Source organism: Pyricularia pennisetigena, chromosome 5, assembly GCF_004337985.1.
Source record: "Pyricularia pennisetigena strain Br36 chromosome 5, whole genome shotgun sequence".
Lineage (NCBI taxonomy): Eukaryota > Fungi > Ascomycota > Sordariomycetes > Magnaporthales > Pyriculariaceae > Pyricularia > Pyricularia pennisetigena.
The window spans coordinates 2220912-2236096 of record NC_043743.1 but is presented as its reverse complement, the minus strand read 5'-3'; the positions used below and the strand labels follow the sequence as shown (position 1 = coordinate 2236096).

The window sequence follows — 15185 nt, the reverse complement described above, 5'->3', positions numbered from 1 at the left end:
CCCCCCCGCACTCTCGCCAGTGTTAATGCGCCGGATGGTATGGAAAAAGGTAACCTATGTATCCCTTCTTACAGCAAAATAGGCACTGGTCGGAACTAGGTCTAGACAAGTAAGTGTTATGTTGTTTTGTACTGATCGACGTGTCTTGCGCCAGGATTAACTTTTCACATGCGTGGTGTAATGCTTCCTTTCCGGGATATGGTGGTTATCCTAGAGGTCAAGGGATGCGTTGATGGGCTATTTTAGGCAAGTTCTCGTATTGACTCGAACGCCGATTTTTGGATTGAGATTCTCAGGATTTCTTGACTAGACTTATTTATAAGAACACTCCGACCCTATAATTACCATGACATTGATAAGGTTTCCTTGAAACATACACTACGCGACTGCGCGGTATCGACGGCACGGGGTTTGTTGTTTTTTTTTTTTTTTTTTTTTTTTTTTTTTTTTTGTTCACAGGCCCATATTTGCCAGCTGAGAGACCTATGGAGAGAGGTTAGCAAAAACTGCAGAGTCAGGCGTTGCTAAAGGGAACCAGATCGAGTGTACAGTAAGTAAGTACGTTGAAATCATCTCGCTCCAACTCATTAATCTCAATGCGTGGGAAAATTATAGTCCTCGACAGGGTATCATCGGCGACTCGGTACAATGGATACCGGGGCGACAGTGATTGCGGGGACCGTATCACATTTTACCCCAACCACCCACCCATGTTATTTATGATGGATCGAGAAAGGATGACGTACCCTGGGGGGGTTTCCCATTCCAGCATCCATACTACTACAGTATTACAAAAGTTCATCCATTGAATCGCATCCTTGATTTGTCAATGTTTAGACGAAATCCCCTTTCCGCGACGTGCCAAGCTCCACATGCTCCTGCGAGTGGTTATCTGTTGTGCATGTCACCTCCGCGTGACAAGCCGCTTTCAGCAGGCTCAAAGCTTCCCAGTGGAGCACTCCAGAGTGAGGGATTCCCCAATTCGATCTCGCTGCGGGAGTGGGCGTCGGTCGTGGAAAGCAACGGGATTCCATGGTACTCGACCTGTCCCCTGATGAATGTGGTAGCCCCTAGGACCGTGTTGAAAGCAGTCCTGCGCGTTGCCATTGCGCTTTCCGACACTTCAGAGCTTTGCGAGTCGTGCAAGAATACATCTTCTGGATGATCATCTGTATCCTCATCCTCGATTATTTCTCGATCGCGACCGTCAAGATTATCCATATCTGACTCGGCAAAGGCCGCAAAGCCTCTCTTGTGCTGATGGCTCGTCGCATCAGGGGCGTCCGATGTGGGAGAGATCACCTCTGACGTGTGACCGGGGCCGGGGCCCTTGTCATGTCGGCTGTCCTTGGAACCCGACGGGAGCTGCCGACCATGTTCGATTGTTTGACTAAGCTGGTAGCCTGTATCGTCCGATCTCTGAGTAATCGCACTGAACTGGCTATCGTCATTGTGCTCGATTTCACTTGCTTTTGATCGCGGGGCAAAGCGCGCTTGGATTTTGTCGTGCTCAAATACATCTCCAGAGCAGTACTTTCCAAACAGAGACTTGATGCTTAGACCTGAATGGCATTGAGATTAGCTTTTGGACTTGCACAAAAGCAGCTAAAAGGAGCGCCGTGTCTACAGGTTTTGTTTTGTACCATGCTGAATCCATTCTTTTGCCTTGTAAGTGCAAGGCCACACGTCCATGGGGCGAAATCTGTCGACCAGATGACAAAGTTCCGGGTATGAGGAGTGCCTCGAATATGGGAACCTCACCCGTCTGGGCAGATTATTCGCGGTGCCGTCCTCAACGGCTGCTACGTTTGCATAGTTGTCAGGTGATGTTTTACTAGGCCCATAGGCCAGCCTGATGTTTTTACGAGCCAGGTTGTCCACCGCTTTGTTGAGATCTGCTTCGTTGCTATCATCAAACAGGTTTATCGCCATGTCGAGACTCACGTTGCGCCTCGTGCTGATAGCGTTCATCAACAAATCCCCGATTTTAATCTTGACGCTGTCCTCAATCGCCTGGTTCTCGGATATACTGCAGTGCAGGTCAGAAATATCTTGTCAGCTGCTGTGCCCGTGGACAAACTCACATTTGCAACAGACCCCCCATGTCCTGGAGTGCGAAAGAGTCAAGTTCGGCCTCGCGCTCCAAGTCGTCACCGCCGCCACCAATCCCCATTTCGGCAACCTCTTCGCCGCCCACAAGCCTGGTGATGATGGGCTCGATGTGTACAATGGTGCCGGCGGCCTCGGCGTCTCGGACAGTTTTGCAATAGTTTCCCCTCTCGCAGCTGTGCAGACGCACATTCACATCCCTGGCGAGGCAGCCAGGATGTGCCGTGTTGCCACACATGAAACCGACGAGTGCTGCGACCTCTGGACCCATGTGGAACTGCGTCGCGTAGGGATCCTTGGGGTTTCCTTTTGCTACGAGGGATCTGTATAGCTGCAGCTTATAGTCGTCGACGTGAACAGGAGAATTGAGCGCTTTTGAGAGTGCTATCCACACTTGCTCATATCCAAAGGTCCAAGCTTGAAAGTGGAATATGGTGTCTTTGGGATATCGAATGACTTTCTCGAGGAGCTCTTTGAGCCCAGCGTCTTTGGAAGGAAAGGCAACGTCTTCAGTGTTGGATGTATCCAGATAAATGCAGCTCAGCGTCTTGATCCCTGCGGAATATTCCATCATGCACGGACTTCGAGCGATAGAATTGACATGCCACGGTTCACTTCTGATGTCTCCTAGATGTTTCTTTTAGCTCTGGTGAAGTGGAGAGAAATGCAATGGAATGGTAGAGCCTTGTTCCCAGACAGAGATCATACCTGTATAGAGAACTGCCTTTCCGTCACCCTCGAAGACTGAGACAAAAATAACCTGTCAGTCCATATGTACTGCAAGCTGCTTGTAAGCTTTGCGGAGACATAAACACATACGAAACATAACAGCTCCAGTGCAATGATTCGCATCGAGCAAAGTAACGCCAATGCTCCTCCCCGGGCCAAGCTCAATCTGGGTTAGCGTATCAAGTGGAATGGGTTTCAACAGGTTCTTAAGGTGCTTGTATGTCTGGACCCGTGCCTCCAGAATACCTTTGGCGTAGTTTATGCGGCAGGGATATCTTTCCAAACGTAACAGCAGCTCCCTGGTAGCGGCCGAGCAATACACACTGAAGTTACGACGGGTTAGGGTTACATTCGTCTCAGGACGCGAGTGCGTGCGTCCAACTCACAAGGGGGACCTGAGCAACTCTAGTCCGGCCAGATGGTCGCTGTGCACATGGCTCAAGAAGCAAGCAAGTGGTGGCCGGGTGCCATTGTTGCGGAAAAAATCGACTGCAGATTGTTAGCATTGATTGTTGATGATTGTAAGTAGCCTCAGAAAAATGAGGAGAAATGCGTACCCCGGATGTCAGGGAACTCTCTGATGATTCCGTCAAAAGTAGACATTTTTGGTCGATGTATCGTGACATGATTATCAAGCTAAAATATATGCATACGATTGAAAAAGAGAGAGAGAGAGAGAGAAAAAAAAACCAAACCGTGACCTGGAAAGGTTTGTGGTGAAGATTGTCAGAATGAAGAGGCTTGTCTGCCTAAAAGGCAATCGCTTTCTTGTCTGGAATGTTGTGCCACGCCTAAGCTCAAATCCCCACCCATCTAGGCAAGTGCAGGGTAGGTAGTTTAGTTGTCCTTGATGCAAACAAAGATTGTCTCAAAAAATCAAGACTTGATAGAACCAGAAAACAAATACCATTCTAGACAAAAACCTACTATCTATTGGCCCAAACTAGCACACTGGACGCCGCCAACGCCAGTGCTCCTTTAAAATATCTACCTTATCCTACCCAGTATCCCAGTATGCGCAAGAGTCAACAAGAATTACACATCTTTGACGGCCAGAGTCGGCCTTTTTCTCAAGCAGTCCCCTTTCGCCTGCGAAGTCGGATCTTGACGTCAACTGGAGGAATAACTAGCTGACCCATCCAAGAGGCCTTTGGCTTTTCCGGCAATGGCTCCAACTCGTAGTTACACAGCAGGTGGGCCAAAGTCATTTTGAGCATGTGCGCGACAAAGAATCGGCCGGGGCTGTTGTTGGGTTTGACGAGGTCTCGTCAGTCAAACATCCGCATTAAAGTCGTCAGGACGAACGAAAAGAGAGGGAAAAAAAAAGAACTTACCATGCATGCCTGCCGTGCCCAAACGCCAGGTGGGAATCGCCAGTGGTGACCATGCCAAGTTTCTTGAGCTGCATGTACTCCTCGAGATCCTTCTTGTCCGCCGGGCGGGCCTCGTACTCCTCGCGCGGCCGCGAGAAGCGGAACGCGTCGTACTCCCTGGGGTTCTCGTAGAGGTCCTCGTCGTGCTGGGGACCGTCGAGGTTGAGCATCAGGTACCCGCCCTGCGGCACGTGCCAGCCCTCTACGGGGTTGGTGATGCCCTCGGGCGCAATGACCTTGCGCTTGGTGAGGGACGTGGCAAAGATGCTGAGGCGCTGGCTCTCGCGGATGGCGCTGTCGGTGCGGTAGAGGTTCCACAGGTCGTCCTTGGTCCACCGCCCACCGGAGCCCTGCAGCACGCGCGACGTCTCCTCGCGGATGGCGTCCATGAAGCCCCTTTTCGGGTCGGACGTCAGCAGATCGAGGAGCAGAAAGTGGCCCGTTATGACGGTCGTGTGGATCGCCGCAAACTCGATGGGCAGCAGGCGCTTGGTGATGTGCACAGAGTTGAGCTCCCCGGACCGCCCTTCGTTGCGCGCCATGCGGATGGCCCAGGTGATGAAGTCTTCCGAGGGCTCCCAGTCGGCCAGCTTGGCATCCTTGCCGGCCTCCTTGCGCGCCATCATCTCCAAGCGCTCGTTGACCACCGGCTCGAGGATCTTGTGCGCTTTCCGATAGAGGCGCCAGTTCTGAACGGCGAGAGCGCGCCCCATGATGGGCTGCAGGGTCTTGGGGAACAGGCTCAGGATGAAGCTGTTCATCACCACCGTGTCGGCAAAGTGCACCATGCTGTTGAGCAGCTCCTTGCTGCGACAGAGGTCGGGCCCGACCAGGACGCGGTTGATGACGGACGGCACGAGCTTGACCCACGACTCCCACAGGTTGAACTCCTTCCAGTTCTCCGTGTCGGTGCCAAAGGTCTCGTCGACGGCGACCTGCACTTCATCCTGGAGCGAGGGTATCAGGGTCGACAGGTGGCGGGTAAGGTTACGATGTATGATGTTGATGTGGAAGGGGTCGGTCGCAAACTCGGGGCCGAGGAACTGGTATTCGCTGTACAAAACATCGCTTTGCGCGTGCGCAGACGACAATTGCCGTTCGGGGAGGTCCAGCATCCATGCTGTCTGCGTGCGGGGGACGACGATCTCTTGGGGTCTCGATGGGGCCGAGGGCACCACGAACGCCTTGCCCTCCTTGGAGTACTATATGGGCAGCACAGGATGAGATTAGTTAGCGAGATGGCGGCGCAGGCATCACGGGCTCCATTATAGCAGGGACCAACCTTTTTATACCCAGAATCAACCCATTGGGGGAACTTGAAGACGTAGCCAAGCCAGTTCCTGATTGTCGCGATGGGTCCCGAGCCGTATCCGACACGCGGCAAGGACTTGGGATAACTGGGCTGTTGAAGAATATCGACAACGAAAGAGGTCACGACGAAGAGAGAGATGCCGGCGAGCACGCGACCAAGCGAGATGCGATCAAGTATCTCGAGCGGTAAACTTCCCCCCGCCATGGTGAATTTTGTTTTTGTTACAGCAATTTACAAAGTGCGCGTGGGTAAAAAAAAAGTGGTAAACGAATATAGTGCTCTGCACAAATATTACTGGCTCCCCCTATAGACCAGAGCGCCAGCGCTTTCTTTTTTTTTTCTTCTGCTTCTTTCTAATGGGGAAACACCGTCGATTTGAACGCGGTGATGGTGACGTTGCGCAAAGGCATTGGTTGGTGGTGTTGAAAGATTCTCAAACACACAAAAAGCACGGCCCGGCCAGCATCGCCTCCAACCCCTCGTCGCCAAGTTATCCCACAATAAAGGACCGGCCTACCCACCTGACAAGCGTAACAATTGACTTTTCTTTTACCTATTGCCCCCCCGATTCCCACGTTTCGAAACGTCTCTTCAGGCCCAAAGCGCAGCCACGGGGTTCTCGTGTGGGGCCATATCCACTTTCAAATTATTTGCCGTACTACTATGCGCGAAGGCGGGGAGGACATTCGCAAGGCTCAGTGGGAGCGTGGGAGGAAGGGGCCGATTTACAAAGTACAAAGTACTGAATGTTTGGGAGTTGGGGCCAACTTGGGCGATATTTTATTGAGATTGTTGGCGAAGCCTGTCCGCTATGGGGTTGCGGTTAACCGGTTTGCTTATTACGAAATATACGAAGCTCCCTGCCCAAGATGCTGTACCACACCCACACAACTTTGGGTGGTTACTCATGATCGGCAATCGGGAAGACCCTTTCGTGTGCCGGCGTCCCAGAAGCCCCTGCCAAGCCTGCAATTATCATTTGAAGTAACTTGATTGGAGGCAAGATAAAATAAGGTTGCCTTTTGTTCAAGTTTGCGACAAAACTCTTGGGTCTCTTCTTGCTCTACTAGGAGCATTGCACATTACAGAAAAGAATTAGGGAAACAATTCAAATTCAATCATCATCAACTTGTATATTTCCGGATATGGTTGGCCCATGAAAAAAAAAAAAAAAAAACGCGACCGGAGCCGACTGACTTGACCTCTGAATCAAACCGACCAGCCGCAGGCTCAGCCCTTCTGTCGCGGACACTGCCATCCGGTCCCGGTTCAGTTTCATCACAGTTGGTGTGTGTGTCTGGACAGTTGCAGGGGGCCAAACACCGCATCAACGAGAAAATTACTTTGCCAACATGTCACATATACCAACTTTCCTTTTCGAGGGTTGGGTTCAAATCATCATCGTCATCATCAAACTTCAGCCTCAGAATACGGCCAAACGTCGGCGTCGGGCCTCGCGTGGTCCACAGCAGGAACTTGTTCCACCAGTCCATCACTTCAAACCCGGGGAGGTTGGCGTATATGATATCTTCAAGCAGGTGCAGCGACGGGTGACAAGCTGCGACCTCGTAGCCTCTATCGATTCCCCAGCTGAACTCGGCCTTGACGGCTTGAATAGCTGCGATCCAGCCTAAGAAAGTGTCGCAAAGAGGGGGGACAAAGCAAAATGTCAGCGATTGTTTCTTTTTCTTCTTTTCCCCCCAAAGGGTTTTGCCGGGAATCTGGACGACAACAGGGGGAAGAAAAATATGCGCGGGTACACTCACTCTGCCATCGAACAATGTTGGTACCGATGCAGTCGAGCACGACCTCGCCCCCGCCCGGCGCGTGTCGCAGGCTCTCCGTCAGGTCTCGGAACATCTTCTTGCCCACGTGCGGCTCGAGGTAGAACGCCAGACCCTCGGCAATGAGCAGCACCGGCTTGTCGGTGGGCAGGGAGGCGATCCAGGTCTTCTCCAAGACCGAAGAGCAATCCTGCCTGTACTCGCCGCCGTCCTGGGACACGCGGGGTTGGGGGAGCAGCTTTTTGCGCAGCTCCATGACCTCGGGAAAGTCGGCCTCGATCCAAACGACTCGCGCCGGGAGCTCTCCGCCGTAGTGGTCGACCATCCGGTGTACGCGCCCGTCCAGACCACATGCCATGTCTGGATTTCCGCCATCAGCAAACATGCCGTCTGAGTGGATTTGTTCCAAAAAAAAAAAAAAAAAAAAAAAAAAAAAAAGGTCTGGTCGGTTGTGGGGTTAGAACTCACGAACTACGGTCGCGCCGGTCGCCTTGTGCTTCTCTAGGAAACGCAACGTGTAGGCGTCAATCTGGCGTCCGCGCATCGAGATCAGGTAAGGGAACATCCTGCTGAAGTTGAATTGGCCCCAGTCCCAATCGATCTGGTCCACGACGTGGGCGGCCCAGCGGTCACCAAACACCGAGTTGTTCGACTTCAAATCGAGATAGCGCGCATACAGCGTCGCAAGAAGCGTCCCTTGAGTCCCGGTGAGCTGGACCTTGGTCTTTTTGTCACCGATTGCCGCCATGTTGGGCTTCTCAGCTTGCATTTCGGCCAACATCGCAATCTTTCTGCGATTGTGGTTTCCTTGTTGCTGTTACAGTCGACTATGTTTTGTGTTGCTCTATACAAATAATGCCGAGGTGAAGCTGAGAAAGTTCAAAAAGGGCAATTAAAAAAAAAAAAAAAGCTTATAAGATCGTGGGGCGGCATCTCAGGTGTCGTACGCGCAAAGGCTTTACGGATCTTGGCGTTGCATACGAGCTATCTGTTGACTGCTGACTGCTGAATCATGTTACAGAATAGGGCACTAGACAGGACGCACAGAGCTTTTGTACCGAGACAATGGCCGGAGGTGCGTAAACCACCAGAGTTTTTACAAATAAAAATGGTCTAAATATGCATGCTGGAGCCAAATAACCGACCCAGCCTAGACCAACGGCCACTGCACAGACGGCTCCAGTGCATTTGCATGAAAAACGTCATCCACGTGCGGTGCTTCCGTGTGAAACACTTATCCAAAGAATGCTCTCAACGGTTGTCCGTAGTCTCGACCTGTTCCTCGGGCGGGTAGACGATAATCCTGTCGATATCAGCGCCCTTAAAGTCAAACCCGTTGCTCAGCCCTCCAATGGTGATGGTGTTGTTGGCGCCCTCCTCCAGCGTCAGCAACAGCGGCGCGCTCGCCAGCACGCCCTTCACCGTGTCCCTCTGGTAGAGCGACTCGACGTTGTCGTCGTCCCCGTTGACGACGACGCTGCTGATCCTCCTCAGCTGCCACGACCCGCCGATGCGGTCGGGCGTGCCGCCGGGCTGGTTGCCAAAGTCCATGTCGTCCGTGTTTTGGTAGACGAACGACACCCACTGCGGCTTGCCGGCGCCCTCGACCCCGTGAAACGTCACGGAGCTGTCGTTGCCGTAGATGCCCGTCACGATGGCCCCGCCCGACGCAAAGTTGGCCTCCTGCCGGAACGCGTTCCCCGCCACCGTCGCGTCGCTGCTGTAGTACGTCTTGCCCTCGACCGGGCGCCAGCGGCCCGTCTTGACGTCCAGGTCGTACACGTCGTGCCAGGCTGCCGACAGCGTCTTCTTGTCGTCGTCTATCTCGAGCGGGAGCCAGATGTATCGGCTTTCCCAGAGGGAGTTGAGGTCCCATTGGTCGCCGAGGCTGCAAAGGGTGAGTGGGTCCGTGTTAATGAATGGACTTGCGAGGGACACGAGCAAAAGAGACGAAGATGGCGGCGGCTGGAGAAAACCCTACTAGAGATATGTCGTCTGCTCCGTTCCTACGATGCGAAGGTTGTTGCCGGACTGTGAGCTATACGTCCTTGTTCCCCTCGGTGCGATCGTGAAAGGCTGCGACCAAGGTCCGGAAAGGCTATCGGCACGCATGGCAACCTGCTCGAGGTTAGTGGACAAGGAGCGGAGCACGATCAAAAAAGAAAAAAAAAAAAAAGAAAAAGAAATTACTGCCTCTCAGTACTCACAACGTCATTGGGACGGTATCCCGTCTTGTGGCTCATGAGGATATAGTAGGACTTGTCGGTCTGCACAATGTTTGGGGCCTCGAGGTCGTACTTGTGGAAGCGGTAGACGACCTCCTCGAGGTCCGTGATCTCGTCGTTGAACCTAGTGATGTAGTTGTCCCTCGCGTCCCTGCGGTCGCCGTTGGAGTAGAGCGAGTAGGACCTCCCGTCCTTGTAGTCGGTGAAGATGCCAAAGTCCTGGCTCCAGTTGCCGAGGGGCGCGACGGCGTCCACAAAGGTGTAGGGGCCCGAGATGTTTGGCGACGTGGCGAAGCCCTGCAGCAGCCAGCCGTAGGTCGAGTTGTCGGCGTGCCACCACATGTGGTAGTTGCCCGTCGCGTTGGAGTAGACCACCTTGGGCCGCTGGATGATGTGCTCGGGCGATATGTACGGGTGGCCGTCGACCGGCGCCAGGGCCAGGCCGTGAGGCTCCCAGGTCGCCAGGTCGTCCGAGCTGTACACCGACACGCCGCCGCCTTCCTCCTGGCCCTCGATCTTGTACTCGCCGAACCACCAGAACTTGCCCGTCTCATGGTCGATGGTGACGCCGCCGGCGTGCGCGTTGACCAGCTCGCCTTTGGTGTCGCGCCACTTTGTGTTGCAGAGCTTAGATTAGCAGTTGACGGTGGTAGTGGTTTTTATTGCGGTGAACCAAAGTCTTTCACTTACACGAGCCCCCGGCACAATGTATTTACCCTGCGCCAGCCCAGTAGAGGCAAGCAGCAGTGACAAGAATTTCATACCGGCCATTTTGCACGCACACTTCTTTTCCAGGTACTCGGCCAAGGATTGCAGTCAATTGCTACCCGTGTTGTAAGAACAGGGGGCCCGAACATCTCGCGGCTCCTTATAAAAGACATAAAAGACCAAAGGCTTTTTTTTTTTTTTTTTTGTTTTTGTCTTGGCTTGTCCTCTTTAGCCGCATCTCTGCAATATGCCGGACCCCATTGACCCGAACAAAAGCTTCCCAGCACCCCGCGCGCAGGCATTTTCTCCGTTCTTGGAATCTGTCATGGTCATGCACAGCGACGGCTGCTCCGCCCTGCAATCGGTGACAATGAGGTCATTTCCAGGGACCCAAGAGTGCGGGGGAAGTAGTATTTTCAACAGCAGGGGTGGTTCGACAAAATACAACGTTGGTACCGGTCACGGCAGCGCCGAGGGCCTCTGTTAAGGCTTTCAACTTGGTTGTCAAGGAAACGATGTTTTTTCTTTTCTTTTCTTGTCGGCTTGGCTTGACAAGTCAAGTCTGCGCGTCAATTCTACCTCCAGGAATACACAATGCTCTGCTCCGGCCAGAGCTGGAGAATAAGAATAATGGCCTCGGCCCAGTCGTTCATGTCCATTGGTGATTTCAGTCGATGCATCTCATGAGACCAGTCTTGGATGAACACTGGTAGCCACTGAATATCGGAGCTACAAAGCACCCGAGATGTATCCAGTTTAGCCTTTTTTTGTTTGTTTGTTTGTAATCATCACAGAGCAAGGAAAGAGATAGACGAGAAAGAAAAGAAAGCAAGAAAAAAAAAAAGCACTCACTCCAAGCTGATACTCTCACTTCCAGCAAGCTGCCACGTCCTTAACAGCACCGCCGTGACGACTTTGTCGTATGGATGGTCGATAACAACTGGGGTGGTCAGGCTGCGAGGTGATGAATTCTGAGCATTTTCCTCAACATTGTTTGTGTGACTTTAGTTGTCATGTGGCCAGCCTACAGCCTTTCCACCCCTTTTTTATAAGAAAGATACTGCAGTTTGTGATTATGACTTAGTATTTCTCATGTGATATATGCAGTTACAAACTACCTGAGATTAGCTATTACCTTCTTCCTTCTTCTGGTTGCCCTCTTGTATTACTCGTTCCATCAAGCTCCGAGTATTCGGGAACTGGCCCAGAATGCCACGTCATGTTCGCTGGTGTCCCATTATGAACGTTGAAGCTGTTCTGGCTGGAAACTCCAGGATGCGGCTGAGCTCCCTGCAACTCTGAGCGCTGCATCTGCAGGTTCTGGTCTTGGAAGCCATAAGTCCGATACCCCGCAGTCTGCGGAGAAACCGGGCTGTCGGTGCCGTGCAGCTCAGAGGTGGCGGGACCCGCAGATAGAGGCGAGACTATACCGCTACCAATAGGCAGTTCCTGCCTCTGTTGATTGCCGACTGGGCTCTGGGCCGGCGGAAGTTGGGTAATCTGCGTAGCGACGCCGTCCATCTCAGGCTTGTAATGGTGCTCCGGTGAGGTTGGCCGCCCGTAAGGCTTCGAGGCCGACGGACTGTTGAGCCGTGCTCGGCGCATCAGGAAGAAGACGGCGACTCCGGTCAGCAGCAGCAGCACCACGCTGCCGACCACCGCGCCGGCTATTATGCCCGTGTTGGGCCCGCTGCCGCCGTCCACTGAGCCGTCCTGCCCTGCTGCGCCTGACTGACCCGGTCCGGGTTGCCCGCTGTTGCTTCCCGTCTGTGCCGGAGGGTACGATTGTGCGACTGCATCAACATGGATCGTCAGTATTTGCGTTTTCCGTCATCCGTCTCAGGCTCACTCTGCAAGTCGACTCACTCGATTCCGAGATGCCCGTCGCTTTAACCTGCCCCCTCGCGGCACTGCAGTAGAAGCCAAAGACTGACAGCGCAGAAGTGAGGTCTTGATTCGCCGTTGTGGAGCAGGAAAACTTGACATTGGACGAGATGCTGCTGGAAACCGACGACGACATGCTCTCCTTGATGCAGACGCAAGAGGCCAAGGCCTGCACGCCCTGTGGGCAGTACTGGCTGATTTGCTTTTGCGGCATCCATGTCAGCAAGTGCAGTTTTCCCAAAAAAAAAAGTGCGCAATGTAAAGGTGTACCAACTCACAGATGATATAGCGAATGAGACGACGTGTTGCGCACAAGAAGCCAGAGATTTGAACTGAGGAAGAGCAGTTACGAAATAAGACACTGCAATTCATATTCATAAGCATCCGACCCGCTTTGACGCTTCCAAAAGCTTTTTTTTGTTCCATGGAAAAAGAATCTCAACGTACTATCTCCAGGGGGAGGCGACGGAACAGGAAAAGCCGTAGTTCCCGAGTCCGCCATTTTGCAGTATGCTGAAAACATTCCCTGCGCCGAAGTCATGTCTGCCGAGTGGGATGCGCAGCTGTATCTCACAGAAGAGTCGATGACCCGGCTGATGGACTGAGAGTTCTGGTTTCTTTGACAGGCGCACATGGCCAGGCCAACTGGGTCTCGCGGACAGTAGGTGTTGGTCTATTTTGGTGGGCGACACGGTCAGGATATACATGTTCTTTCTCAACACCCACGCCATCCCGCGGGATGGTGATCTTGGTTGCTGCTCACCATGCTCTGCACAGCATACGAAAGCGCACTGCTGGCGCAGGGTGCAAGTTGTTCGAACTCGACAAAGTCCGTGATGTACTGCGACACTGGAAATTCCGGGGGTCGTAGGGTCGGCATTGCCGAAGGGGTCTTTTGGGCGCAGTACGCCGACAGGACGGACGCAGCCGAGGTTTGGTCGTCGGTGGCGGTTGAGCCGCAGTTGTCGCTGACCGAAAGCGACATGGCCGAGGAAATGGCGGCAAGTTGACTGTTTTTGGTGCAGACGCATTCTTGGAGCTCCGTCGCAGCCTGAGGGCAGTTGGAGCTCGTCTGGGACATGATGTGAAGTGAGATGGCGGATGCTGCACATGGTGCCTGGGCGCAGTGGTGTGGTGTTAGTGCTATAGTAGCAAACCACACGATCGAGTACGTGTTCGAGGCACATGAAAAGGTGGTGGACAGACCAGGCTTGAAAATATTCTTAGATCTGTGACGTCTACAATGCGCTGCCCCAGGGCTCCTGATACCAGAAGCGCGAGCCATGGCACGCGCCCAAGGTCATTGAACCTCATCTTGAAAACGGTTGACTCCGTTTTGGTTAGTAGCCGGGAATCAGGAGTACAAGTTCACACAAACACCACCAGAAATCTGCCATGAGATGATGAGAAAAGGTCATGATAAATTGGCGGTATTGAAATAGGAACAAGTATTCCGAACATCAAATGTAAAATAAAATGCAAAAAGCCGACTGGGGAGTCAGTCTCTCAACAGACATGGCCCTGCTGCCTTGGGAATCTCGGCCCTCAAAACTCCATTATATTTCAGCTGCCCAGTCCAAAACAGGCACCCGTTGGGTCTGCACTGCAGTCGCGGCCGTCGTCGGCAAGCCGAAAACAGTCGATGGACATCAAGACCCCGGACAGCTGAAAACCGTTGCCCCTCTTGGTTGTCCTGCTGTCCAATGGACTGTCTGTTCCAGTATCCACCCACGAGGGGGAAGCGCTTTCGTGAAAAGCCAAGCCATATATACCGAGAATACTGAAACGGTGGTGATCGCCGCGGGCCGAGAGTTGCTGGGATCCGAAGTCCAAAATCTCAATTTCGGGTGGTGCTCATGTCTTGAGGTAGAATTGTTGTGAAAAGCTAGCTGTTCAAGACTCGGCTCGAGTGCAGGGTAGGTAAATCAGGCAGCAAACTAAGATGGCTGCCTAGGCGACTGCATAAATTTGACGTTGAAAATAATCAATCTAATTTGAACAATACAAACATATGCATAGCAACTTATTTCACACATAGGTACCCAGCAAAAAAAAAAAAAAAAAAAAAAAAAAAGTAGGCACGTAGGTAGGCAGATGGGTAAAGAAGTACATGAGTAGGCAAGTAGGCAAGTAGGCAAGTAATAGGTAGGGGGTGGGTGGGCTTAATTATGCTTCAATATCTTGCTTGCTGCCAATAGCTTGCGCGCTCGTTGCCAGGCCCTGATATTTGCTTTGATATATTTCACCCCAATATCTCGGCCTCCAAAGTAAGTATCAACTCTTCCCATGATTGGAAAGGCTCCGGACGGCCAGGGCAACCTCCTTTTTGGATTTGTACTGCATGTGACTCCCTCCCTGCTCCCTGGCTGCACTTACTTGCGCCGCTGCCGAATCTAGTCGCGGGTTCTTTGCTTTCGGCTCTGCGCACCGCCTGCCTTTACCTGGCACCTTCTTTCCGGGCATCAGTCCTTGCGTTGTTCCGTCTCGTCCTCTCTTTGGCGGCACGGCGGGACCGTTCCTCGTCAAACTGCGGCTGATACTTGAATCCTTTGGCCTTCTTTTTCCTGGCACTGCAGGCCCTTGCAGTGCCAGTATGAAGTTCCCGACAGGCAGGCATTGTCCTGTTTTTATCACGCTGGGCCTCTGCCAAAATCCCTACACTCTTAGCTGGCGGCGTTCGGCACGCCAACACTGATGATGGACGTCAACAGCACTTTCAAAAAATTTCAATCTCGTCAAAGGTTGCGGCTGGGCGCCGCCTGTCGACGCCATGACAAGTGAACACTGTTAGCAAAGGCCACCATGAGGGAAGTAGACCGCTCAAAGCACAGCGGGGGCTGTTCGTCGAGTTCCGGGGAGGCCCCCTCCCATTGCGGGTAGAAAATCAGATCACAGGTTCAGCAACTGCAACGGATTCGGAGCTTTGGTAAGGTGATGCGACCTGTAGTCCACGACCGCCCTTGGTCAAAGAAACTCAACGGTAGAAAAACCTAAATCCGAAGCCATTTGCGCCGGACATCCCAGTCATTTCGTCATTTTTGCTTGAGTTTTTTGAATAATT

The 15185-nt window shown here is 52.7% G+C and overlaps 4 protein-coding genes across 4 annotated transcripts; all 4 read right to left on the bottom strand.

The window, feature by feature from the left end:
- Positions 1–888: 888 nt before the first annotated feature.
- PpBr36_08598 (uncharacterized protein) lies at positions 889–3441 on the bottom strand (the record flags this gene model as incomplete). Its single annotated transcript, XM_029895726.1, has 7 exons — positions 889–1562; positions 1644–2029; positions 2085–2736; positions 2818–2853; positions 2929–3161; positions 3225–3327; positions 3396–3441. The coding sequence occupies 7 exons, from the start codon at positions 3439–3441 to the stop codon at positions 889–891; spliced, it is 2130 nt and encodes a 709-aa protein (XP_029747468.1).
- A 467-nt stretch (positions 3442–3908) lies between these two features.
- PpBr36_08597 (uncharacterized protein) lies at positions 3909–5727 on the bottom strand (the record flags this gene model as incomplete). Its single annotated transcript, XM_029895725.1, has 3 exons — positions 3909–4080; positions 4173–5413; positions 5494–5727. The coding sequence occupies 3 exons, from the start codon at positions 5725–5727 to the stop codon at positions 3909–3911; spliced, it is 1647 nt and encodes a 548-aa protein (XP_029747475.1).
- A 1151-nt stretch (positions 5728–6878) lies between these two features.
- On the bottom strand, positions 6879–10303 carry PpBr36_08596 (uncharacterized protein; the record flags this gene model as incomplete). Its single annotated transcript, XM_029895724.1, has 7 exons — positions 6879–7153; positions 7290–7667; positions 7776–8121; positions 8583–9195; positions 9289–9425; positions 9515–10144; positions 10223–10303. 7 exons carry the CDS (start codon positions 10301–10303, stop codon positions 6879–6881), a joined length of 2460 nt encoding a protein of 819 aa, XP_029747474.1.
- A 1068-nt stretch (positions 10304–11371) lies between these two features.
- Positions 11372–13438, bottom strand: PpBr36_08595 (uncharacterized protein; the record flags this gene model as incomplete). The annotated part of the gene is made up of 6 exons (XM_029895723.1): positions 11372–12033; positions 12107–12326; positions 12403–12485; positions 12572–12797; positions 12888–13241; positions 13331–13438. 6 exons carry the CDS (start codon positions 13436–13438, stop codon positions 11372–11374), a joined length of 1653 nt encoding a protein of 550 aa, XP_029746812.1.
- Positions 13439–15185: the final 1747 nt, after the last annotated feature.